At 44.7% G+C, this 26999-nt stretch overlaps 1 protein-coding gene across 1 annotated transcript in view; it reads left to right on the top strand.

Annotated features, from left to right (window-relative positions):
* The window catches only part of smyd3 (SET and MYND domain containing 3), a 1321352-nt gene that overhangs the window by 406115 nt on the left and 888238 nt on the right, over nucleotides 1–26999 (top strand). Inside the window, exon 5 of the mRNA XM_070889200.1 lies at nucleotides 7011–7147. Within this exon, the coding sequence (XP_070745301.1) occupies nucleotides 7011–7147 (137 nt within the window). The remainder of the gene's footprint in view (nucleotides 1–7010; nucleotides 7148–26999) is intronic.

Here is a 26999-nt window from a genome sequence, read left to right as displayed (position 1 = left end):
GGTCTAAATTCGGTCCCGCTGTTTTTGAGGCGGTGACACCGCCTGAAGGGTGATTTTACTGCCTGGCAGTAATCACTGCCTCAGATTGCCAAATTCTGTATTTTTCCCCAAAGATGAGAGTGCAGCGCTAAAAGAGGTGTTGAACACTAGTCCTTGGGCGCCAACAGAGCGATAACTCAGGAGGCCTATTCAATTTCCCGACTGTAGGCTGCTGGCCTAGCGCATAAAACTGAAAAAAACATTTCACAGAAATTTCTTTCACCCACACCCCCACTTCCACACTGGTGCCATTAATAAATATATGCTGAAAAAAGTTAAGTTAACAATTTACCTTGATCTCTGGATGGTACCACTCCGGGATCCCCGATGTACCGACAGCTTTTCCAGCCAGCACAAACGTCTGCCAGTGAAGCCGCCGAACCTACCTATCGCAGGCCGCGGCGCCAAGGGGGTGTTGCACGCTCGATGACGTCACCACGTGGGTGGCAGTAGAGCACACAGCGGTACTGCTTGGCACCGCCCCCACCGCTCAACTGCATTTTTCGGGAGGCGAGGAACCGGCTCCGCCGCTCGTTAGCCGCCCCTCTCTGGCGCTAACGGGTGGCATAACAAACCGAATTTCGACCCCAAATTATTTATAAAGCATCTTCTTTATAAAGCATCTTCTTTATAACAAGCATTAATGAGATAACCCCATGCCCACCAAAAGAACAAATACCCAATTCGCAATTTTTTTAAGTTGTCATTCAATGAATGTAATTTAGGAAAGCCTGGGGCTGTTTACATTGCATAAATAATGAGGTGATGATGGATTGAAAACCTTGTTTCATTTCAGTATATGAGGTGTTGAAGTGTTTTACTTGTCATCGTATATCTTCTTGCAATATTGCAGGAACTAAGGTATTGATGTTTTTTAATTGTTACAATGCGTTACCTATTTAACTTCACAGTGGACAATGTAGGGCAAGTTTCAGATGATGAGCCTTGGAAAATTGATATTAGATTACAGAGAATTGCATAGAATATACAGCACAGAAACAAGCCATTCGACCCAACCAGTCCATGCTGGCGTTTATGCTCCACTCGAGCCTCCTCCCATTCTTCCTCATCTAACTATATCAGCATAACCCTCTATTCCCTTCTCCCTCATATACTTATCTAGCTTCCACTTAAATGCATCTATATTATTCGCCTCAACAATTCCCTGTGGTAGCGAGTTCCACGTTCTCACCACTCTCTGGGTTTCTTCTGAATTCCCTATTTGATTTCTTGCTGACTATCTTAGATTGAAAGGATTGCATGTTATAATTTGTAATGTTGAGATATTTTGGATGGGAGATTTCTGCAGCAATGATCTGGTTGGGGGTGTGTCCTGTAAATTGGACGCTTCAGTCCTTAAAGTATCTCCCACTCTTGCGATCTAAAAGTTTTGTGTCTAACCTGTGTCCATCACACTTGCATCTGTTTAGATTAAATAATGTATTCATAAAATTGCACCAAATCATAGTTGAGCAGGTAGGGAGCGTGCCACTAAATGAACAGGTAAGGAACCAGTGAGCTACCGGCTAGGGAATTAAAAAAATTAATTCATGGGATGTAGGCATCGGTGGCATTTATTGCCCATCCATAATTGCCCTTGCGTAAAACATAGAAACATAGAAAATAGGTGCAGGAGTAGGCCATTCGGCCCTTCGAGCCTGCACCACCATTCAATAAGATCATGGCTGATCGTTCCCTCAGTACCCCTTTCCTGCTTTCTCTCCATACCCCTTGATCCCCTGAGCCGTAAGGGCCATATCTAACTCCCTCTTGAATATATCCAGTGAACTGGCATCAACAACTCTCTGCGGTAGGGAATTCCACAGGTTAATAACTCTCTGAGTGAAGAAGTTTCTCCTCATCTCAGTCCTAAATGGCCTACCCCTTATCCTAAGAATGTGTCCCCTGGTTCAGGACTTCCCCAACATCGGGAACATTCGACCCGCATCTAACCTGACCCGTCCCGTCAGAATCTTATTTGTTTATATGAGATCCCCACTCATCCTTCTAAACTCCAATGTACAAAGACCCAGTTGATCCAGTCTCTCCTCATGTCAGTCCAGCCATCCCGGGAATCAGTCTGGTGAATCTTTGCTGCACTCCATCAATAGCAAGAACGTCCTTCCTCAGATTAGGAGACTAAAACTGAACACAATATTCCAGATGAGGCCTCACCAAGGCCCTGTACAACTGCAGTAAGACCTCCCTGCTCCTATACTCAAATCCCCTAGCTATGAAGGCCAACATACCATTTGCCTTCTTTATCGCCTGCTGTACCTGTATGCCAACTTTCAATGACTGATAAACCATGACAACCATTGCACCTCCCCTTTTCCTATTCTGCCATTCAGATAATATTCTGTCTTCGCGTTTTTGCCCCCAAAGTGGATAACCTCACATTTATCCACATTATACCGCATCTGCCATGCATTTGCCCACTCACCTAACCTGTCCAAGTCAAAACCTGCAGCCTCTTAGAGTCCCCCTCACAGCTCACACCGCCACCCAGTTTAGTTGCATCAAAGAGCAGTTAAGAGTTTGGAGTTACATATAGGTGAGAACAGGCAAGGACGGCAGATTTCCTTCCCTAAAGGACATTCATGAACCAAATGGGTTTTTACGAAAATCCAGTAGTTTCACAGCCACCATTTTATGCTACGTTTTATTCACTTTACTGAATTTGAATTCCCAAGCTTCCTTGGGATTTGAACTCCTGTCGCTTGGAATCATTTGTCCAGGCCTCTGGATTACTAGTCCAGTAACATAACCACTATGCCACCGTTCCCTTGCCAATAAATGAACAGGTGCTGCAACCTCCAATCAGGAGTCTTTAGATTGAAAACATCGACCAATGAAATTATTAGCAAGGAGAAGGGAACCAATGACAATCCCTTTGGCCGCTGTTTGTTTCCTCAGCCAGTCAACTGGATAGGACATGGGTTAAAAATGCAATTCATGGCCTAGCAATCTGATAAAAAAAATGTTCATTTGGTAAAAATAGTTGAAGTTATTTACAAAACTGCACAATCCCTCTTTGAAATACAATCATTCAGATTTTTGTGTTTGTTGCAGCTGCGTTGGTTATTTTGGCCTCTTGAGTCAGGTCGTATCAGTCTCCCTCTTGTACCTTGTCCACTCAATTCTCTCCCCAGTGCTGCCAAACTGCATTCCCCTCCCTACCCACCGCCCTAAATGCTACCATAACCTAATTGCTGGCAAACTCCCCAAATTTACCCCTCTCTCACTCTACTACCCACCACCCCCCCCCCCACCTTTCCCTTCCCCAGTGCTGCCCAACTAGTGGAACCCTCATCCCCAAAGCTGCCAAATGTCAAGACTACTTGCACTCCAGAGCTGTCTCTGAATCACCGTGAGCAATTCGATAGGAGAATGGCCTGTTTCTGTGCTCTATATATCCTATGTCATTTAAAAAGAAAGGTTGGCAGTTGTAATTCATTTCACCAGTTGATCACTAATTTTTCTTTGCCCGATCCGGTTTTAATTCATCATATATGCTGCACATGCTGGTTCAGAACTAGCTATGATTTGATGCAAAATGCAATCAGGTTAGCTTAAGCTAGCTTCTGTTTCTACCAACGAATACTTTGGAGCAGATGAATGTTACATACTCTGTAATATGTGCCCCAGTTTCTCCAGAAACCGTTGATACGCACAAAGGAATTTACCCAATGCAATCAAATCTGGGCACCTGAGAGGCTGTGCTTTCCGAAAGCATAGCGCAGCAGTCCTGTCGGCTGAACACATCATGTAAACATCTGTGCATATTTGTGGTTTCTGTATTCAGAATTCCAGTTTGTAAACTAGTATGAAAGAATGAAAAGAAAGAATGAACTTGCATTTCTGTAGCCTCTTTCACGATTGTGGGTCGCCACAAGGCGCATCGCAGCCAATGAAGGGATGTAGACAGGTTAAGTGAGTGGGCAATACAGTGGCAGATGGAGTATATATAATGTGAGGAAATGTGAGGTTATTCACTTTGGTTGGAAGAATATAAAAACAGAATATTTGTTGGTGTTCTGTGAGATTTAGGTGGCCTCGTGCAGGAAACACAGAGTTAGCATGCAGGTACAGCAAGCAATTAAGAAGGCAAATGACATGTTGGCCCTTGTTGCAAGGGGTTTGGAGTACAAGAGTAAGGTAGTCTTGCTGCAGTTGTACAGGACTTTGGCGGGAGCACAGTCTCCTTATCTAAGGAAGGATATACTTGCCTCAGAGACAGTGCAGCGAAGATTTACTAGATTGATTCCTGGGATGAGAGGGTTGTCCTGTGATGAGAGATTGAGTAGATTGGACCTATACTCTGGAGTTTAGAAGAATGAGAGGTGATTTCATTGAAACATACAAGATCCTGAGGGGAATTGGCAGGGTAGATGCTGAGAGGTTGTTTCCCCTGGCTGGAGAGTCTAGAACTAGGGGCCATAGTCTCAGGATAAGGGGTTAGCCTTTTAAGATTGAGATGAGGAAAAATTTCTTCACTCAGAGGGTTGTGAATCATTGGAATTCTCTACCCCAGAGAGCTGTGGATGCTGAGTCTTTGAGTATATTCAAGGCTGTGATAGATAGATTTTTGAACTCTAGGGGAATCAAGGGATATGCGGATAGGGCAGGAAAGTGGAGTTGAGGTCGAAGATCAACCATGATCTTATTGAATGGCAGAGCAGGCTCGAAGGGCTGTCCGGCCTACTCATGCTCCTAATTCTTATGTTCTTATTTTTGAAGTTGCGTTATTGTTTCTACTCTTTTTCAAATAGTGCCAAGAGATATTTTACATCTACCTGAGAGAGAAGACGGGGCCTCAGTTTAACATCTCAGCTGAAAGATGGATACTCAGAATACTCAGCATAAATTCTGTAGTTGACACTCGTGCTATTTCTAATGGCTGAAGGGTTGATAATGAGAAGGCATAGATTTAAGGGGATTGGCAAAAGAACCAGAGGTAACATGAGGAAAAACTTTTTTATGCAATGAGTGGTTAAGATTTGGAATCCACTGCCTGAGAGGGTGGTAGATACAGATTCAGTAGTAGCCTTCAAAAGGGAATTGGATAAATACTTGAAGGAGAAAAAAATTGCAGGGAAATGGGGAAAGAGCAGGGAATGGAACTAACTGGATTGCTCTTCGAAAGAGTCAGCACAGACTCGGTGGTCCAAATGGCCGCCTTCTGTGCTGTACTATTCTATGACGCAGGGAAATATGGCAGCCAATTTGCTCACAGCAAGCTCCCAAAAAGAGCAATTAGATTAATAACCAGAAAATCTGTTTTAGTGATGTTGATTGAGGGATACATTTTGGCTTGGAAACTGGGGTGAACTCCCCCACTCTTCTTCGACTGCTCCCATGGGATCTTTTACATCTGCCTGAGAGGCCAGATGGGGCCTCGGTTTAACATCTCAGTTGAATCTGCAACAGTGTAGCACCCCCTCAGTGCTGCATTGAAGTGTCAGCCTAAATTTCTGCGCAGGTTTCTGGAGTGGGACTTGAATCCACAACCTCCTGACTCAAATGTGAGAGTGCTACCCACTGAGTAATGGCTGGCAGTTTCTATTTATAATATTGAGTTATCAGTGTAGCCTTAATTATCCATTTGTTGTCAATGTAACCCTACCTTTTCTCTGAAATGTGTTTATGTCCCACAGTTTAATGGTGTTTAATTTATTAATGATTTTCTCCATTTGAATTAGTGACTAGCTGTACATACCATTTCCATCAGTGTAGATTAATCAAATTTAATTCAAATATTGCCTCCAGCTACAGAAAATAGTCAAATTCTGTAAATACAAATGAATGGTAACATCAACTTAGAGAAAGTAATTGCAAAGCGTACAAGATGGCTGGAAAGAAATCGTTGTAAAGAAAGAATAACTTTGAATTTATATAGTGCTTTATCACCTCTCTCTCAGCAAGGTCCCAAAGTGCTTCACATGTACTGAATTACTTTGAAAGGTTGTCTTGTAGACAAATATGACCATTTTGGAGGGGTAAATCTGCTTTTCGCTTGTTGGCCCACTTACCTTAAGCTACCTGTTGCAAAGACGCATCATTTCTGTGTCACGATGTGTTCCCTAAAGGCCTGTCGTACCTCCGTAAGTTAGACGTACAAGCTCTGTAATCAGTGGCTGCAGAGCATGCTTGAAAAATTGGCTCTTTTTTCATTAGAACATCACAGAAGAAGGCCATTCTATCTATCTATCTATCTATCTATCTATCTATCTATCTATCTATCTATCTATCTATCCTTCCTCCTTCCTTCCTTCCTTCCTTCCTTCCTTCCTCCCTCCATTTTCCCTTTTCTCCCTTTTTTCCCTCCTTTTTTTTTTTCCTTTCTTTACTTTTTTCCTTCCTTCTTTCGACAGCAACTGTGCAGACATTCAAGATTAGATTGAAGGGGTGGGTAATGGCGCTTGGGGAGGGCAAACGCCGGACACGGACTAGTTGGGCCAAATGGCCTGTTTCCATGTGGTAAACTTTTCTATTACCAGAACTGCTGGCTCCGACCCTTCCACACAGGGAAGCAGCCTACACTGACCTCGACAATTTATGGGTGCTCGTCCGTGAATCTATCGTTTATTAGTTTTGTGGCACAAGGACATTTCCCCGCATGATCTACTTCTTTTGCCACTGGCCGCTGTCTTGTCTAAACAAAAACAAATTGCTCCAATCGTCGTCACAACGATTTGAAGGAAACAAATGTCCTCCTGCAGTACGCTGTAGGTTTGATTGATCACCCGTCCTGAAAGTTGCTGTCCATTATTTTTTTTACACACACACCGAGATGAGTGGCAGGAGCTTGTTGTGTGCTTCGTGTATGTTATTTACCTGTCAAAACTGCAAAGATATATGCATGTGCCCACTTCAAATTGAATTGAGGAGTAGATATGTCTAGACAAAGCAGCTGCCGCCAGACGTTGTTTTATTGTGGTTGATGGCGAGTTTTGTTCATTCCTTCACAGATATCAAAGAGATGAGTGAAGAAATGAAAGGAGGCCTTGGGCAACTTACAGTCATGCTGCAATTTTATATGAAAGAGGAACTTCACGACGCATCCCAGCTGCCTCCTGGTTTAAATCTCCTTCACCTCTTCGGTCAAGTAAGGGTTTTTTTAAAACTAACTGGCGTGTGGATTAAAATGTTACTGAACTGGCAGTGGCAGTTCTCCATGGACTGGTCCTGTGAATTACTGAGTATGATGCAGTAATTTGAAGGCTAAGTGCGTTTGCTGGATGTGGTGCAGTGTTGCGGATCTTGGAATTGGGATAAAACCAATATAGCTGTGTACAACTTCTCCTCAGAGCTCCTGCTGTGTAGGATGTTTTTCTGTGAGGATGTCACATAAGAACATAAGAACATAAGAATTAGGAACAGGAGTAGGCCATCTAGCCCCTCGAGCCTGCTCCGCCATTCAACAAGATCATGGCTGATCTGCCCATGGACTCAGCTCCACTTACCCGCCCTCTCCCCGTAACCCTTAATTCCCTTATTGGTTAAAAATCTATCTATCTGTGACTTGAATACATTCAATGAGCTAGCCTCAGCTGCTTCCTTGGGCAGAGAATTCCACAGATTCACAACCCTGTGGGAGAAGAAATTCCTTCTCAACTCGGTTTTAAATTGGCTCCCCCGTATTTTGAGGCTGTGCCCCCTAGTTCTAGTCTCCCCGACCAGTGGAAACAACCTCTCTGCCTCGATCTTGTCTATCCCTTTCATTATTTTAAATGTTTCTATAAGATCACCCCTCATCCTTCTGAACTCCAACGAGGAAAGACCCAGTCTACTCAATCTATCATCATAAGGTAACGCCCTCATCTCCGGAATCAGCCTAGTGAATCGTCTCTGTACCCCCTCCAAAGCTAATATATCCTTCCTTAAGTAAGGTGACCAAAACTGCACGCAGTACTCCAGGTGCGGCCTCACCAATACCCTGTACAGTTGCAGCAGGACCTCTCTGCTTTTGTACTCCATCCCTCTCGCAATGAAGGCCAACATTCCATTCGCCTTCCTGATTACCTGCTGCACCTGCAAACTAACTTTTTGGGATTCATGCACAAGGACCCCCAGGTCCCTCTGCACCGCAGCATGTTGTAATTTCTCCCCATTCAAATAATATTCTCTTTTACTGTTTTTTTTCCCAAGGTGGATGACCTCACATTTTCCGACATTGTATTCCATCTGCCAAACCTTAGCCCATTCGCTTAACGTATCTAAATCTCTTTGCAGCCTCTCTGTGTCCTCTACAGAACCCGCTTTCCCACTAATCTTTGTGTCATCTGCAAATTTTGTTACACTACACTCTGTCCCCTCTTCCAGGTCATCTATGTATATTGTAAACAGTTGTGGTCCCAGCACCGATCCCTGTAGCACACCACTAACCACCGATTTATCCTGACTCTCTGCTTTCTGATAGCCAGCGAATTCTCTATCCATGCTAATACATTTCCTCTGACTCCACGTACCTTTATCTTCGAGACATTACAAAGGGAATAGAAGCAAAAGAACCCATCTGTAATCAATTAGCAGCATTTCTGCTGAAGAGAAGTTATTCGAGGAGCAGATATTTCTCTTAAGTAAATGTGGTAAATAATGCTGGTTGGCTGTCAGTGAATGGCAACACAGAGCCAATCTCTGGTTTCAGATGAAGACATTAACAAATTGAATTTCATTCGCGTACTTAATGATTTTCGCCGAAGCTCTTGATTGAGTTCCTGTGTTGCAATTCAATGCGAGGTCCGAATTATCTACATTTAACGTTGAAAATTCCAATAAAACACAGTGCATTATTTCCCACTAAATTACTCTTGTTCGCACTTTCGATACCCCGAGGTCTTTTAGTTGTAGCTTTTGCAACCTCCATCCCTGCCTTGGAACAGCCCTTTTATTTGATACATGCATTCACTCATTACTCCAAAGTGTAATTGTTGGGGAGCCTTGTGAGAATGAAACTGCCATAATCTGATGGCACAATCTGATGCCACGATCTGATACCATTGGCTCTTTGGTTCAGTGTGGCACAAAAACAGCAACAAGTTGGATTTCATTCTAATGAGCAGTGTGTGGGGCAACGACAAGGTTGTGATTCTTCCACTTGGCTCTTGATGGTGGAAGACAATTCCCTGATGGGTAGGGTGCTGCGAGCTGAGCCAGCAGCAGGAAGCTTACCAGTGACCTATGATGATAATTTGTTGGAACAGTGCTCCTAAGCATACTTGGGAATCGCTCAGTCTTGCCTCATGCCAATCTGTGCATGAGTTCTCTCAGTTTGGGTGAATGGAGTATCTTCCTACAAGGTAAGGGAGTACATTACATATCAAGCAAATAGAAACTCTATTTTATGCAGATTTCTCATTTCTCCTACTTAGAGTCTCTTAATGGTAATGGATTTCGGAGTATCAGGCACTCAGCAGACAACAAAAATCTTTATCTATGCACCTTAGTCGAGACTGCACTGATTGATGAAATAATCATGTCTCTGCCTTGACTGGTAACTTATTATATTTCTGCGGAAAGACACGCCATCTTTCCCCTTCAAAACAGTCATTCAGATATAAAATAAAATGTTTGGAATTGTCTTGTGGGATGTAACACAATATTGTACACTGTGCAAACTTGCATCTTCAGTGTTTAATAGCATCCAAACACTCCTTGTGCTGCCACTGCGATGCACCAGAAGATAAATTGTTCGGATGTACCGACAGGGAGCTGGCTGCCTCGTGATCTGTTCAAGTTCAGGAGTGAATTCTACACTTGTAATAAGTGACCAATGCGTTTTATGTTGCCCGTGTGGGTGAGAGGGAGGCGGGATTAGCAATGGAGGTATATCTTGGACAGCTTTCTGACTGGGCGTTGCATGATCGCTTTTAGAAATGTGTGTGTGTGTGTGTAAAATACAGATATACCTAAAAATCTTGTGCCCACACAGACATCCTGTCAACTTTTCCAGTACGCCCAAGTTTATAATTGAAACTGGCTATGTAAACATGTCACACTGAATTACACCATTCCCCTACTGGAGGGGATGTTATTTCTTGGCCTAGTGTATCACCTTGCCCCAGAATGCAAAATTGCCGGTAGTATTGTAACATTGCTCATTTCATCCTTTTCATGTAATACAGCATTTGAGCTCTAATATGACTCTGCATGTTTCTTTTTTTGGTTGTAAATCCTGATTTTAACTGCGTTTGTGAAATATATAACTGCTATCGAGAGTGTGCAATCTCCGAAGCAGAGTTGATCTGAGCTGAGCTATGCTTGTCCTGTGTTTCCCTTTGCACTTTCAGACCAGTGCACTTGTATGATGCCTGGTTCCCCAACACACTGACATAAACCGACACTGTCCTTTTCCTTAAAACTCATCATTGAGAGAAAGAACTCTCCAACTCTGGTGAGCACTGTGCAGTGTTTGGATCCTGATGCTTGCACCCCCTGTGTACACTAGGAAGGCAGTGCACAAGTGGGTTAAAGGCATTTGCATGGATTGAATTGGTGGGAATGTCTGGAAACCCAGGGATACCGATAACGGTCAGTTGCAAATATGCACTTATGCTGGTTCACTTACTGATAATGTAATGGTAGCATGTCCTTTTTCTCTTGGTCTACCTTGGAAATAGTGCAAAGGTTACATTTCGACTGCTGGATGACCCCAGTTTGCATCAGCATCTCTTTGCACCAAAACTGCGTAACGCTTTACACTGAGTGAGAACAATAAAGTGAACCAGCCCTCAATATAATCTGTTGAAGTATCTTGGCGTTCTGCAAACTTCCAGCAGGAAGGTTGCAGGTGGGAGCTTGCTGTGCCGATGTGATCTTCAACTGGGGATGCGAATTCATGAGCTGATGTTCTTTATTTGTGGTCAACAAGTTCATTTTTAATTTTCATATTACAGGAGATGCATTTTCCTCTGTTGGTTATTGCTAGCTGTCAATTCAGAGTAGCTTTTCCCATTCTTTACTACTGCTGATTTTTGTTGTATTAGACAAAACCCCACACTGTCATTTACAGTTTTCCTTTATTTGTGTCTTTGTGTGTGTGTGTGGTGTTGCAGCCGTTTCTTAATAAATTAAACAAACGTAGATGTCAAATATATTTATTACTGCCGCCTTGCCAATATCCTGAGGTGTTTGTGCATGTTGACTCATGATGCAAGGTACGTTGGAACTATTAGAGGAGATTTGTTCTTCTTAAATAAGAAAGAATGCCCCTCTTGTTTTCCTACTCTTGGATATAATTTGACAGGCTGTTTTTAATTATCTGATTTCGAGATAGTGGCCATGTGGTCTTCTCTGAGTTGGCACTCGGGCTCATTTTGTCCCAGAAACTTGACAGATCTCGGATTGGCTGAGCTCGGGTTTTCAGCAGCAAATGCAATTTGTCTGTTCCGGTGGTTTGTCCCTCTGCATCATTCACCCAGAACCTCACTAACACGGCTATTTACCTGTAACCAGACCCAGCGTTATCACTGTACTTTGCAAAGTGTTAGTTTAATGAATATTTACTCTGTAAGATCTTTAATCTTTAAGTATTTGTCCAAATCATCAAATGGCCACTTGTAAACATTTTCTGGGCTACTCCGTAGCGCCATGAAATGGCAATAAAATGGCAGCGGCTGCTCTTTCACCAGCTGGTGGCAAGTCCCGCGACGGCCGCCATATTCCTCTCCCTCTTTTGCGCTGCCAGTAACTGGCAGCACCGTGCAAAAAAAAATGGTGGCATGGTGACGTCAGTCGGTATGCAACACCAACTTAATGTCACCAATGCGACCCATCCAACACAAGGCGAGAGCAGTACCGTACATGATGAGAGAAAGGGTAGAGATCGAGCTGGACCGGCTGCAACAAGAGGGCATCATTTCGCCGATTGAATTCAACGAGTGGGCCAGTCCGATTGTTCCAGTCCTCAAGGGAGATGGCACCGTCAGAATCTGTGGTGATTACAAAGTAACTATCAATCGTTTCTCCCTGCAGGATCAATACCCACTACCAAAAGCTGACGACCTTTTTGCTACGCTGGCGGGAGGAAAGACGTTCACAAAGCTGAACTTGACCTCGGCCTACGTGACGCAGGAGCTGGAGGAATCATCGAAGGGCCTCACCTGCATCAACACGCACAGAGGTCTTTTCATTTCTAACAGATGCCCGTTTGGAATTCGATCAGCCGCGACGATATTCCAGAGAAACATGGAAAGCTTACTGAAGTTGGTCTTGAGCACGGTGGTCTTCCAGGACGACATCTTGGTTAGGGACACAGTCGAGCATCTGCAGAACCTGGAGGAGGTTTTTAGTCAACTCAACTGCGTGGGGCTCAGGTTGAAACGCTGTCTAAGGCTGAGAGAGCCTCCAGCATGATTGAAAAAGAAGCGTTAGCGTGTGTCTATGGGATAAAGAAAAGGCATTAATATCTGTTTGGGGTAAAATTTGAATTGGAAACGGACCATAAGCCACTAATATCCCTGTTTTCCGAGAGTAAGTTGATAAATACGAATGCATCGGCCCGCATCCAGAGATGGGCGCTCACGTTGTCCGCATACAACTACGCCATCTGCCACAGGCCAGGTACAGAAAACTGTGCTGATGCTCGGGGGTGGAAATGGCATAGCCCGCAGATTTAGTCTTGGTTATGGAAGCATTCGAGAGTGAGCAATCACCCGTCACAGCCCGACAGATTAGAACCTGGACGAGCCAGGACCCCTTACTGTCCCGAGTAAAAAATTGTGTGCTTCAAGGGAGCTGGTCCAGTGTCCCAGTGGAAATGCAGGAAGAGATAAAGCCGTACCAGCGGCGCAAAGATGAAATGTCTATACAGGCAGACTGCCTTCTGTGGGGCAATCGGGTAGTGGTTCCCAAGAAGGACTGAGACACTTTCATCAGCGACCTCCACAGTACCCACCCAGGCATCGCAATGATGAAAGTGATAGCTAGATCCCACGTGTGGTGGCCTGGTATCGATGCAGACTTGGAGAGTCCTGCATGCACAGATGTAACACATGCTCGCAGTTAAACAATGCACCCAGGGAAGCGCCACTAAGTTTATGGTCTTGGCCCTCCAAATCGTGGTCCAGGGTCCATGTCGACTATGCAGGCCCGTTTTTAGGTAAAATGTTCCTTGTGGTTGTAGGTGCGTACTCCAAATGGATTGAATGTGAGATAATGTCAGCAAGCACGTCCGCTGCCACCACTGAAAGCCTGCGGGCCATGTTTGCCACTCATGGACTACCTGATGTCCTTGTGAGCGACAACGGGCCATGTTTTACCAGTGTCGAGTTCAAAGAATTCATGACCCGTAACGGGATCAAACATGTTACATCTGCCCCATTCAAACCAGCATCCAATGGTCAGGCAGAGAGAGCAATGCAAACTATCAAGCAGGGCTTGAAGAGGGTAACTGAAAGCTCACTTAGACTTGCCTATCCCGAGTTCTGCTTAGTTACAGCACGAGAGCCCACTCGCTCACTGGGATTCCACCTGCTGAACTGCTCTAATTAAAAGGGCACTTAAGGCAAGGCTCTCGTTAGTCCACCCTGATCTACATGAACAGATAGAGAACAGGCGGCTTCAACAAAGTACATATCATGATAGCGCAAATGTGTCACGCGAAATTGAAATCAATGATCCTGTATTTGTATTGAATTATGGACAAGGTCCTAAGTGGCTTCCCGGCACTATTGTGGCCAAAGTGGGGAGCAGGGTGTTTCAGGTCAAACTTTCAAATGGACTCATTCACCGGAAACACTTGGACCACTACCTTCTTTGAGCCCCCAACATACACACCAGTGGCAACCGACACCGCGGTTGGCCACGAAGCAGAACCCATCACCCGCAGCAGCCCAGCAGGACTCACCACACCAGGCAGCCCAGCAAGGCCAGCTGCACAGCAGCCCAGCGAGGGACCAACAAAGGATTCACCAAAACCAGCATTTGCACCGAGACGATCAGCCAGGGAAAGAAAGGCCCCAGATCGACTCACCTTGTAAATAGTTACACTGTTGACTTTAGGGGGGAGTGTTGTTATGTATGTAAACTTGTATATATCTTGTACAGCCACAAGAGGGCTCATCCCCTGGAGTCCCAAGGGATCCCACAAACTTTTGGGAGCACAGATACTTAAGGAGGCCTCACAGACTGGAGAAGCACTCTGGAGACCTGCAATAAAAGACTAAGGTCACACTTTACTTTGCGCTCACAGTATCCAGTCAGACTGTTTATTCATATATAACACTAAGATCATGCCCTCTAGTTCTAATCTCCCCCATCACTGAAAACATCCTCTCTGCATCCACCTTGTCAAGCCCCCTCATAATCTTATACCTTTTGATAAGATCACCTCTCATTCTTCTGAACTCCAATGAGTAGAGGTCCAACTTACTCAACCTTTCCTCATAAGTCAACCCCCTCATTCCCGGAATCAACCGAGTGAACCTTCTCTGAACTGCCTCCAAGACAAGTATATCCTTTCGTAAATATGGAAGCCAAAACTGGATGCAGTATTCCAGGTGTGGCCTCACCAATACCTTATATAGCTGTAGTAAGACTTCCCTGTTTTTATACTCCATCCCCTTTGCAATAAAGGTCAAGATACCATTGGCCTTCCTGATCACTTGCTGTACCTGCATACTATCCTTTCGTGTTTCATGCACAAGTACCCCCAGGTCCCGCTGTACTGCGGCACTTTGCAATCTATCTCCATTTAAATAATAACTTGCTGTTTTCTGCCAAAGAGCATGACCTCATACTTTCCAACATTATACTCAGTCATTGGTGTAGATTGTTGGTAGCTGAGTGATTGGAGGTTGTGCATTGAGCAGCATGTGAGGCTCATGGTACAGTTGGTTGGAGACGGCTTTTGAAGATGCATTCACTGGCCTTGACCAGTGGTTTGAGGTCATGAAGCTACTTTGGGCACTGGAGCCAGATGGTGGGGGCGACACTGCTGACAATGACGGCCTTCGTGATGTACTCCCACATCGTCCTCTCTGCAGGTCCTCTTCGCCCCTGTGGGTCGAGGGCTACTCTTGCAGTGTTGACCCCTTGCACAAAGCTGGAGTGTTGCGTGAGACACTCTCGGTGGTCCTTCCCTGGCTTGCTGAGCTATTTGTGTTTGTGCTGAGGTAGTTTTTCCATTTGTTGATGTTAGGAATGTAACAACAGCTGAATATTCACATTTGGAACTGCTTTTAAATATTGAATATTTCTTAAAAGGCAGAAAGGGCTGAAAAATGTATTGGTTCATGACATTTTATTTGGTATTGCTTCAGTGTGTGCATGGCCCCTTTAATTCTCAGACCTCTACATTACCCACAATTCTTTATGCGCGCCACAGGTTCGCTCACAGAGGTTGTGGGAAGCTGCAACGCCACTCCTGGACAGGAGACGGCACAAATCATTACAAATGGGTATGATTTGGTGGCCATTACAGAACCGTGGTTGCAGGGTGGCCAAGACTGGGAATTAAACATACAGGGGTATCTGACAATTCGGAAAGACAGACAAGAAGGGAAAGGAGGTGGGGTAGCTCTGTTAATAAAGGATGATATCAGGGCAGTTGTGAGAGACGACATTGGCTCTAATGAACAAAATGTTGAATCATTGTGGGTGGAGATTAGAGATAGTAAGGGGAAAAAGTCACCGGTCGGCGTAGTTTATAGGCCCCCAAATAATAACTTCACGGTAGGGAGGGCAATAATCAAGGGAATAATGGAGGCATGTGAAAAAGGAACGGCAGTAATCATGGGGGATTTTAACCTACATAGGATGGGGGTAGTGTGCTGACGTGGATTGAGAACTGGTTGTCAGACAGGAAGCAAAGAGTAGGAGTAAACGGGTACTTTTCAGAATGGCAGGCAGTGACTAGTGGAGTGCCGCAAGGTTCTGTGCTGGGGCCCCAGCTGTTTACATTGTACATTAATGATTTAGACGAGGGGATTAAATGCAGTATCTCCAAATTTGCGGATGATACTAAGTTGGGTGGCAGTGTGAGCTGCGAGGAGGATGCTATTAGGCTGCAGAGTGACTTGGATAGGTTAGGTGAGTGGGCGAATGCATGGCAGATGAAGTATAATGTGGATAAATGTGAGGTTATCCACTTTGGTGGTAAAAACAGAGAGACAGACTATTATCTGAATGGTGACAGATTAGGAAAAGGGAAGGTGCAACGAGACCTGGGTGTCATGGTACATCAGTCATTGAAGGTTGGCATGCAGGTACAGCAGGCGGTTAAGAAAGCAAATGGCATGTTGGCCTTCATAGCGAGGGGATTTGAATACAGGGGCAGGGAGGTGTTGCTACAGTTGTACAGGGCCTTGGTGAGGCCACACCTGGAGTATTGTGTACAGTTTTGGTCTCCTAACTTGAGGAAGGACATTCTTGCTATTGAGGGAGTGCAGCGAAGGTTCACCAGACTGATTCCCGGGATGGCGGGACTGACCTATCAAGAAAGATTGGATCAATTGGGCTTGTATTCACTGGAGTTCAGAAGAATGAGAGGGGACCTCATAGAAACGTTTAAAATTCTGACGGGTTTAGACAGGTTAGATGCAGAAAGAATGTTCCCAATGTTGGGGAGGTCCAGAACCAGGGGTCACAGTCTGAGGATAAGGGGTAAGCCATTTAGGACCGAGATGAGGAGAAACTTCTTCACCCAGAGAGTGGTGAACCTGTGGAATTCTCTACCACAGAAAGTAGTTGAGGCCAATTCACTAAATATATTCAAAAGGGAGTTAGATGAAGTCCTTACTACTCGGGGGATCAAGGGTTATGGCGAGAAAGCAGGAAGGGGGTACTGAAGTTTCATGTTCAGCCATGAACTCATTGAATGGCGGTGCAGGCTAGAAGGGCTGAATGGCCTGCTCCTGCACCTATTTTCTATGTTTCTATGTTTCTATATCGATTGGTCAAATCAAATCACACGAGGTAGCCTGGAGGAGGAATTCATAGAATGCATACGGGATTGTTTCTTAGAACAGTATGTTACAGAACCTACAAGGGAGCAAGCTATCTTAGATCTGGTCCTGTGTAATGAGACAGGAATAATAAACGATCTCCTAGTAAAAGATCCTCTCGGAATGAGTGATCACAGTATGGTTGAATTTGTAATACAGATTGAGGGTGAGGAAGTAGTGTCTCAAATGAGCGTACTATGCTTAAACAAAGGGGACTACAGTGGGATCAGGGCAGAGTTGGCTAAAGTAGACTGGAAACACAGACTAAATGGTGGCACGATTGAGGAACAGTGGAGGACTTTTGCAGGAGCTCTTTCATAGTGCTCAACAAAAATATATTCCAGTGAAAAAGAAGGGCGGTAAGAGAAGGGATAACCAAGGAAATAAAGGAGAGTATCAAATTAAAAACCAATGCGTATAAGGTGGCCAAGGTTCGTGGGAAAATAAAAGATTGGGAAAATTTTAAACGACAGCAAAGAATGACTAAGAAAGCAATAAAGAAAGGAAAGATAGATTACGAAGGTAAACTTGCGCAAAACATAAAAACGGATAGTAAAAGCTTTTACAGATATATAAAACGGAAAAGAGTGACGAAAGTAAATGTTGTTCCCTTCGAAGATGGGAAAGGGGATTTAATAATGGGAAATGTGGAAATGGCTGAGACCTTAAACAATTATTTTGCTTCGGTCTTCACAGTGGAAGACACAAAAACCATGCCAAGAATTGCTGGTCACGGGAATGTGGGAAGGGAGGACCTTGAGACAATCACTATCACTGGGGGGGGTAGTGCTGGACAGGCTAATAGGACTCAAGGTAGACAAGTCTCCTGGTCCTGATGAAATGCATCCCAGGGTATTAAAAGAGATGGCAGAAGTTATATCAGATGCATTCGTTATAATCTACCAAAATTCTCTGGACTCTGGGGAGGTACCAGCGGATTGGAAAGCAGTTAATGTAACGCCTCTGTTTTAAAAAAAGGGGGCAGACAAAAGGCAGGTAACTATAGGCCGGTTAGTTTAACATCTGTAGTGGGGAAAATGCTTGAAACTATCATTAAGGAAGAAATAGCGGGACATCCAGATAGGAATAGTGCAATCAAGCAGACACAGCATGGATTCATGAAGGGGAAATCATGTTTAACTAATTTACTGGAATGAGGATATAACAAGCATGGTGGATAGAGGTGTACCGATGGATGTGGTGTATTTAGATTTTCATAAGGCATTCGATAAGGTGCCACACAAAAGGTTTCTGCAGAAGATAAAGGTACGTGGAGTCAGCATGTATTAGCATGGATAGAGAATTGGCTGGCTAACAGAAAGCAGAGAGTCAGGATAAATGGGTCCTTTTCGGGTTGGAAATCGGTGGTTAGTGGTGTGCCACAGGGATCGGTGCTGGGACCACAACTGTTTACAATATACATAGATGACCTGGAAGAGGGGACAGAGTGTAGTGTAACAAAATTTGCAGATGACACAAAGATTAGTGGGAAAGCGGGTTGTGTCGAGGACACAGAGGCTGCAAAGAGATTTAGATAGATTAAGCGAATGGGCTAAGGTTTGGCAGATGGAATACAATGTCGGAAAGTGTGAGGTCATCCACCTTGGGAAAAAAAAAACAGTAAAAGGGAATATTATTTGAATGGGGAGAAATTACAACATGCTGCAGTGCAGAGGGACCTGGGGGTCCTTGTGCATGAATCCCAAAAAGTTAGTTTGCAGGTGCAACAGGTAATCAGGAAGGCGAATGGAATGTTGGCCTTCATTGCGAAAGGGATGGAGTACAAAAGCAGGGAGGTCCTTCTGCAACAGTATAGGTTATTGGTGAGGCCGCACCTGGAGTATTGCGTGCAGTTTTGGTCACCTTACTTAAGGAAGGTTATACTAGCTTTGGAGGGGGTACAGAGATGATTCACTAGGCTGATTCCGGAGATGAGGGGGTTACCTTATGATGATAGATTGCGTAGACTGGGTCTTTACTCGTTGGAGTTCAGAAGGATGAGGGGTGATCTTATAGAAACATTTAAAATAATGAAAAGGATAGACAAGACAGAGGCAGTGAGGTTGTTTCCACTGGTAGGGGAGACTAGAACTCGGGGGCACAGCCTCAGAATACAGGGGAGCCAATTTAAAACCGAGTTGAGAAGGAATTTCTTCTCCCAGAGGGTTGTGAATCTGTGGAATTCTCTGCCCAAGGAAGCAGTTGAGGCTAGCTCATTGAATGTATTCAAGTCACAGATAGATAGATGTTTAACCAATAAGGGAATTAAGGGTTATGGAGAGCGGGTGGGTAAGTGGAGCTGAGTCCATGGCCAGATCAGCCATGATCTTGTTGAATTGCGGAGCAGGCTCGAGGGGCTAGATGGCCTACTCCTATTCCTAATTCTTATGTTCTTACGTTCTTATGAACTTCATCCCGGATCTCTCCAGCAATGCCACCAGGATGGCATTGCATGTAAGGTGAGCTCTGCGCCACCTATCTCCATGCCCACCAGACCAATTTCACTCAGTGAGCATTGCGGCATTTCCAGCGGTTGTTAACTGCAATTGCCGGTTTCACTGGCAACTTTGCTGGTGAACACAAACTTTTTTCCCCTTAGTGTTTGAGTTGTTATTTTATAATTTTTAATTCCTTGAGGTGCCAAATGGACAAGGACATGATGCCACAGCTGATTATGCCACCCCCAGGGATTTGGATGAGAACTTGTTCCATTCTTCTATCCACTCACTGCCTGTCCCGGATGCAACATTTACCTGAGGTTGCTACTTGGATCACGGAGTGGACTCGGCTTTGGCCTCCAAATCGAAATCCCTAGTCTTGCGAGAATTCCCTCTCACAGCACCGAGTCTCCATCTGGTGCAGGTGCAGGTGCACAGCAGCATCAGGTGGGAGCTATAGGTGGGACAGCTACTGAGAAAGTCAGTAAAGTGGTATATTGCCACTGTGATTGGCAGGGTAGGGTGGCTCTGAGCACTGGGGAATGGGGGTGGGGGTATGAGTACATTACATTATATAGGATATACAGCACAGAAACAGACCATTAGGCCCAATTAGTCCATGCCGGTGTTTATGCTCCACTCGAGTCTTTCCTCATCTAAATCTATCAGCATAATCCTCTATTCCCTTCTCCCTCATATGCTTGTCTAGCCTCCTCTTACAATTCCCTGTGTAGCGAGTTCCACATTCTCACTGCTCTTTGGGTAAAGAAGTTTCTTCTGAATTCCCTATTGGATCACTTGGTCACTATCTTATGTTGATGGCCTCTAATTATGCTCTTCCCCACAAGCGGAAACATTCTCCCTGTATCTACTCTATCAAAACTGTTCATAATTTTAAAGACTAGGGGCCCGAGTTTGGTCGACTTATCGCCAGCTGCCGCCGAGTTTTCTCCGCGGTCTTGATGGTTTTTTGGCGCTCTCCTCTCCGAGCGAGTTTGGTCAGGTATTCACGCCGGCAGGGAGAGAAGACCGCTGGGGAGCGTCCGCAAATGTGCGCCAGCATGCAATGCCCACAAAAGTCCTCCTGCCCGCTGAGTCCCCAGTTTGGTCCGGGTGGTCCCCCACTCCAGCAGCAGAAGAGACTGCTGCATGGAGACAGGTCTTACCTGAACGGTTAGTGCACTTTTCTTTGTTTCTTTTGCAGGGATTTTGGTGAATTTCTGGTAGTTTTTTTTTATTGTTTTGAACATTTTTTCTTTTTGCCCTTCTCCTATCCCTGGGTCCGATTCTATCCCCGGTGGTACTTTGCCAAGGATTGCATTTGCCGCCCAGAATGGGACCTTCCGCCCGCTGCTGCCCAGAATTGGCATGTAAGGCCCATTTTTTCCGCCGTGCGGTTTTTCCCACGTTTTTTCACCAAACTTCCACCCAAAGTACCGTCAGTATCTTAGCGGTCCTTTCGATGGTACTTGGGCGGATCTTAGGTTTCACCAAACTCGGGCACTACATCAGCCCTCAGCCTTTTTTCAAGAGAAAAGAGGCCCATCTTGTTCATCCTTTCCTAATATATATACCCTCAAGTGCAGGTGTGACATAGCGGACAGTAGCTATGTGATTTAGGGGGTCAGGGTGGATCAAATGTCTCTATCAACTGGGGAAGGAATTGGAAGAGGGAGATTTCCTCTGTCAACTGTGGGAGAAATGAGTGTCTCTGAGAATGTGGAGTGGCGTTAGACGAATGGATTGTCTCTGTGAAAGGGAGAGTGACTCTTAATATATCGTAGAAACTTACAGCACAGAAGGTGACCATTCGACCCATCATGCCTGTGCTGGCTCTTAGAAAGAGCAGTCGTGCTCAGTCCCACATAATATTTCCTCTAAGCTGCGCAGTGCTCTGAAGGTCTCGTGCAGTCATCTCACCGACATTCAAAGGGAAAAACCACGCATGCGCAGAATTTTAAATGGGCCACGCTGACCAAAATAAAGCAAGAGCAGGTCAGTGGCTGGGCGTTCAGAGGCGAGTGTCCAACCTCCTGACTCCCCAAAGCCTTTCCACCAGGCACAAGTCAGGAGTCAGTGGAATACTCTACACTTGCCTGGAAGAATGCAGCTCCAACAACACTCAAGATGCTCAACCCCATTCACCACCTTAAGCATTCACTCCTTCCACCACGGGCAACCGTGGCTGCAGTGTGCATCTATCTACAAGATGCACTGCAGCAACTCGCCAAGGCTTCTTCGACAGAACCTCACAAACCCGCGACCTCTACCACCTAGAAAGACAAGGGCAATAGGCGCATGGGATCATCACCACCTCCACGTCACACACTACCTGGACTTGGAAATATATCACCATTTCCTTCATCTTCGCTGGGTCAAAATCCTGGAACTCCCTCTCCAACAGCACAGTGGAAGCACCTTCACCTCACAAACTGCAGCGGTTGAAGGGCAATTACGGATGGGCAATAAATGCTGGTCTTGTCAGTGAATCCCACATCACCTGAATCAATTTAAAAAAAAGATAAATCTAGCAATTATGAAATATAACAGTTGTTAAGATTCATCAGATTGCATCAGGTTTAAACACAAAAGGACTGAAACTGCCCCCCACCCCCCGCCCAAACCAGGGTGCTCCCACCCCGTTTTGTGTGTTTTTACCGCTGCGGTAGTTGAGGTCGCTTCTTGATGACATTCCGCTCTTTTTTCATTTGGCTCCGGAATTGGCTGTTAATGGTGGTGGTGACTACACTCGAGGGGCGGATACGCAGCAGAGGCAACATCTGAAGGGCGGATGTTGGGTGCGGAGCAGAGTGGCCGCTTCGATGACGTCATCACAGCGCTGCACCACCACGGCTCTCCCCTTCACTTAAAGGGGAGAGTCTTCGTGATTTCAAAACTATATCCACTGGGCCACCAGGGAGGGTTTCGGCCGGGCCAACCATGAAGGGGTGCCAGGCTGCCTGTTGGTGCCTGACCGAATCTGAGGGCATAATTTTCGGGCCGACCTGGCAGTCGGCAGACGAAAGAAAAATGGCGGCAGCGGCAGTAGGTCCTCCCCTTTAAGGGGAGCCGCACCACCGATGCAGAAGGCCTCAGCCTCACTGGACCACCGGGAAAAAGCAGGTTTTGGCACCGCTGGGCAGGCCGAAGATTTTCAGAGCAGAATTTCACCGTCGGTGGGGTGGGGGTGGGGGGAGGTAGATCGGCAGTGCGCACTGTGATGACGCACTTAACACGGATCAGAGGCGGGGAGCGGGCCGGGATAATACGGGAGCGGAATTTTGATAATAGCGGCCATTACACGAAAAGTCGGCGGCCATTGCACTCCGCAGCGTGGCTGCTTTCCGGTGTTAAGGAGAGGGGCATTTTCAGCCCCAAAATGTCTACATTTTCAAGGGGAGCATAGCCTCGTGCATTTTAAAATATTAGCATGCAGCATTTTAATTAGACCCCGGCAGATTGAAAATGCAGTTTGCAAACAGAAGGGATAATTAACTATCTTGTCTGCACCTGATTGGTAAAGAAAGGGGGTAAAACTAATGAGAATGTGATGAGAGGGCGTCCATTGGCAGTGAACTCCCTTTCGTCAGACTGTTAATAAATGATCGTCACTCAAATCTCTATGCCCTTGAAACGCACTTAAAATGGGAAGGGGGCGGAGAGAAAAGATGAAGCTTAACCTTTCCTCTGGTCTGTTGGCTGCTGCCAATGTTTATGTGCACTGAGAATATGTTCTGGTTATCATGGGTTTCTTAAACACTGTCTCCAAAAAGCACTGCAGCTGTTGTGTTGTGTCAGGCTTGTTTTGCTTAAGGTTGTCACTTAATATTAAGCATTGCACTGATCCAGCTCGAACAGATGGCTAAAAGATACTTGGCTCATCCTGCAGTAAAAGTTTAGCCTCTCTCCATCCTAAATCAACCACTCTCAGGAAAATTGATGAGCCCTTGTTTTCTTTTTGGGATTTGTAAAGGAAACCACTTTGGATTCAGTCCGTTCTGTGTTTTGATTTGAGTTGCAATAAGTAAAAAAACTATTCCAAGGTACGGGGGAAGAGATTATATAGATTTGATCGGAGCTAGCCCAGAATGGCAACCTCCTGTGCTGAACCTTCTGTGATTCTGTACATACTATAGCATCCCCACATTCAGAAAGCGCTATCACGTTAAAATACATCTTACATGAGGGTCCTGCCAGTGATTGTCCTGCCAGTTTGAATCTTTGATGGTGGGCAACCAGAATCATAGAAATCGCTGGAAATGTGGAGACCATTTGGCCCATCGTGCTGGTGCTAGCTCTTCAACTAAAGCTATGCACTCTCATCCCAATATCGCACCCTTTTCCGTATCCTTTCATATTCTTCCTTTTCCAATTCCTTTTTAAAGGATAGTTCCTGCCTCAATAGCCACTTATGGCAAAGCATTCCATGTTTTAATCACCACTGTCTGAAAGATTTCTTCCAACTTCTCCCTTCCAGTCACAATCGTCAGTTTATGCCTCCTTGTTGCTGATGTGCCAAGCAGTGGAAGCAATCTCCTTAGCCCTCCCAAAAACTCCAATAATTTTGAAAACTTCTACTGGATCCCCTCAAACCTGAGCTGTTCCAGTGAGAATAAAAAATATTTTTTGAGCCATTATTCATAACTTAATGGCTCATTTCTGGCATCATTCTAGTGAATCTTCACAGTTCCCTTTCTGTGGCTTTCCCTCTTGTAATAGAGCTCCCCCTAGTGGACTACTGCACCACCTAGTGGACTACCAATTTAATGCAACAACATTTAATGAAAATACAATAATAAAGCGTCATGTGGCAAGGTCAGTTTTCGGTGTTAAGAGCCATCTTGTGTGTAGTGTGAACAAGATAGCTCTAAACAGATATTGTAAGATATATCACATTGGTGACGAGGATAGGATTTTTGGATTCCCTGGCTGAAATTTTTGTTGGTGGATATTCCTGCCAAGCAACAATGAGGCTTTGAGAGGTTCTTTGTTTTGCAGAACAGCTAAAAATCCAAGGTAAATTTCAAGCACACTTGGCTGAACTGTCGACATTGCCAGAGTCCAGATGGCCACACCTATGGGAATAATAGGGCACTTGGGTGAGTTCCATCATGACCGAGAGACTTTCGGAGCACATGTGGAGTGGCTAGTAATGTTTTTCACCGCGAATAATATTGTCAAAGTCCCCCATGATGAAAACCATAACCAGGCGACTTTAGAATGGAAATGGCAGATTTTCTTGACTGAAGCAGGCCCCGAAGTGTATGAAACCCTGAAAAAAGTGCTTGTTCCTGTCAAGCCAAAGGACACATCACTGACGGAGATTCAGCACTACAGTCCTGAGCCCCTGGAAATTATTGAAAGTTATTGTTTTGGAACATGAGATCAATTGAATGACGAGAGTATCAGTGAGTACAATATAGCTTTAAAAAAGCTATCCATTTACTTCATTTCAGAAACTTTCAGCATTGCATGATCACTTTGTGGGTTGAAAAATGAAGCAATCAGAAGGAAATTGTTGACAATGCCTAACTTGACTTTTGATTTAGCTTGTCAGACAGCTATGTCGATGGATATGGCGGACCTATACTCACGAGAATTTCGTGCCATTTCCAGTCATCAGAAAGGCAGTTGGGCCCCAAGACCTCAGCAACTGGCCACGGTAGCAGTGTATTGAAGTTGTGCTATCGGTGCCTGGGACAACACATTGCTCAAAACTGTCCATATGTGAAAGCAGAGTGTTTCTTCTACAAGAAAACAAGGTATATTGCGAAGGCATGCCGACTGAAGAGTAAACCGATGTTCGATGCTAGAAGTAGAAATGGCCAGACACTACATAGCATTGAAGAGAAGCAACAGGACGAGGAGGTCTATACTTCATTTGTAGGAATGAATTATCAGTGGATAAAGATTGTATCATTTGGGGTGCAAGAGTGGTTATCCCAAATAGGTTCAGGTCCAAATTGTTAGGACATCTTCATGACTAGCACCTAGGACCAAGAGTTTTGCACGCAGTTACTTATGGTGGCCAGGTTTAGATAAAGATATAGAGTACATCGTTAGTCAGTGTACAACATGTCAATCGGTAAGCAAGAAACCATCGTCAGTACCATTACAGCTATGGAAATTGTCTTACGGGGTATGGCAACGGTTACATGTAGATTTTGCTGAGCTAGAAGGACAACAGTTGTTCATTGTGATTGATAGTCATTCGAAATGTGTAGAGGTGTTTCCGATGCGGAAAATAACAAGTATAACACAAGACAATTTGCGAAGATTGTTTTCTCCATATGGCCTCCCAGAAGAAATTGTGTCTGATAATGAGCTGCAATTTTGTTCAGAAAAATTTGCACAGTTCATGAGCAGAAATGGAGTGAAACATACCAAAGTTCCACTGTACCACCCTGGTTCAAATGGTGCAACAGTACAAATTGTAAAATGTGTCCTCATTTAACAAATGTTGGATCCAAATCCAAAGAAACGGCAGTTGTGGTTGGACCACAAACAGGCAAATTTTCTAATTACTTATCGTAATACTCTTCATACAACTACTGGTAGAACACCAGCAGAGTTGTTTCTCAAACAACAACCACGGACCAGGTTCTCGTTGTTAAAGCCAAACTTGGCATAATCAGTAGAAGAGAAACAATTAAGACAGAAAGAGAATCATGATCGAGGTAGAGTAAGAGGTGTAACATTGAATCAGAAGGTTAGAGTGAAGAACCATCACCATAAATGGTTAAAGTGGTTACCAGGAAGAGTAGTGAAGATATGTGGCCCTTGCACATATTTGGTCAAGATGTTTGATCATGGAAAGGTTAGGTTTGTTCACATTGATCATATTTTACCTACAGATGTGGAAGGAGTTGAACATTGGAATGATTCGATTATTTCTCATGAGTCAGATCGTATTGTTACAAGTAGAGTACCAGTAGCAAATCCTAATTCATGGTGGAAGGCAAGTCTCTGGAGTGCGACTTGAACCCATGACCTTCTGACTCAGAAGCAAGAGTGCTACCCACTGAGCCACGACTTTTGTCGTTTAATCAGTCCTTCCTTCCACCCTATTACAACCTTCCTTTTTGTTCTTCCCTTCCCTCCTCCTGCACTTTCTTAAAACCTGTTATATCTCAAACATTTTCTAGTTCTGATGAAAGGTCATCGACTTGAAACGTCAACTCTGTTTCTCTCTCCACAGATACTGCCTGACCTGCTGAGTATTTCCAGCATTTGTTGTCTAACCAATCTCTTGTGCAAATTCAACACTTGTTTTTCTTGTATCAATAACATATAAACATAAACTTAGACTTCTATTTGTCTTTTTGTGGCCTTGCTCCCTGCACTCTCAGATTAATGTGTCTAATTCCTACATCTGTTCCTTCACTCTGATTAAAGAAAATCATCCACTCATCGCTTTTTCTTAAATATGTACGACTTCACATTTCTTTGTATTGAACTGAGGAAGAAACGAATAGAAGGATATGCTAACGGGTTTAGCTGAAGTAGAGTGGGAGGAGGCTCGTGTGGAGCATAAATACCAGTTGGGCCTGTTCCTGTGCTGTCTGCCTATTTCATT

This window comes from Pristiophorus japonicus, chromosome 9 (assembly GCF_044704955.1).
Source record: "Pristiophorus japonicus isolate sPriJap1 chromosome 9, sPriJap1.hap1, whole genome shotgun sequence".
Classification (NCBI taxonomy): Eukaryota; Metazoa; Chordata; class Chondrichthyes; family Pristiophoridae; genus Pristiophorus; species Pristiophorus japonicus.
The sequence above is the reverse complement of the archived record's forward strand: the minus strand, read 5'-3'. Positions and strand labels throughout refer to the sequence as shown.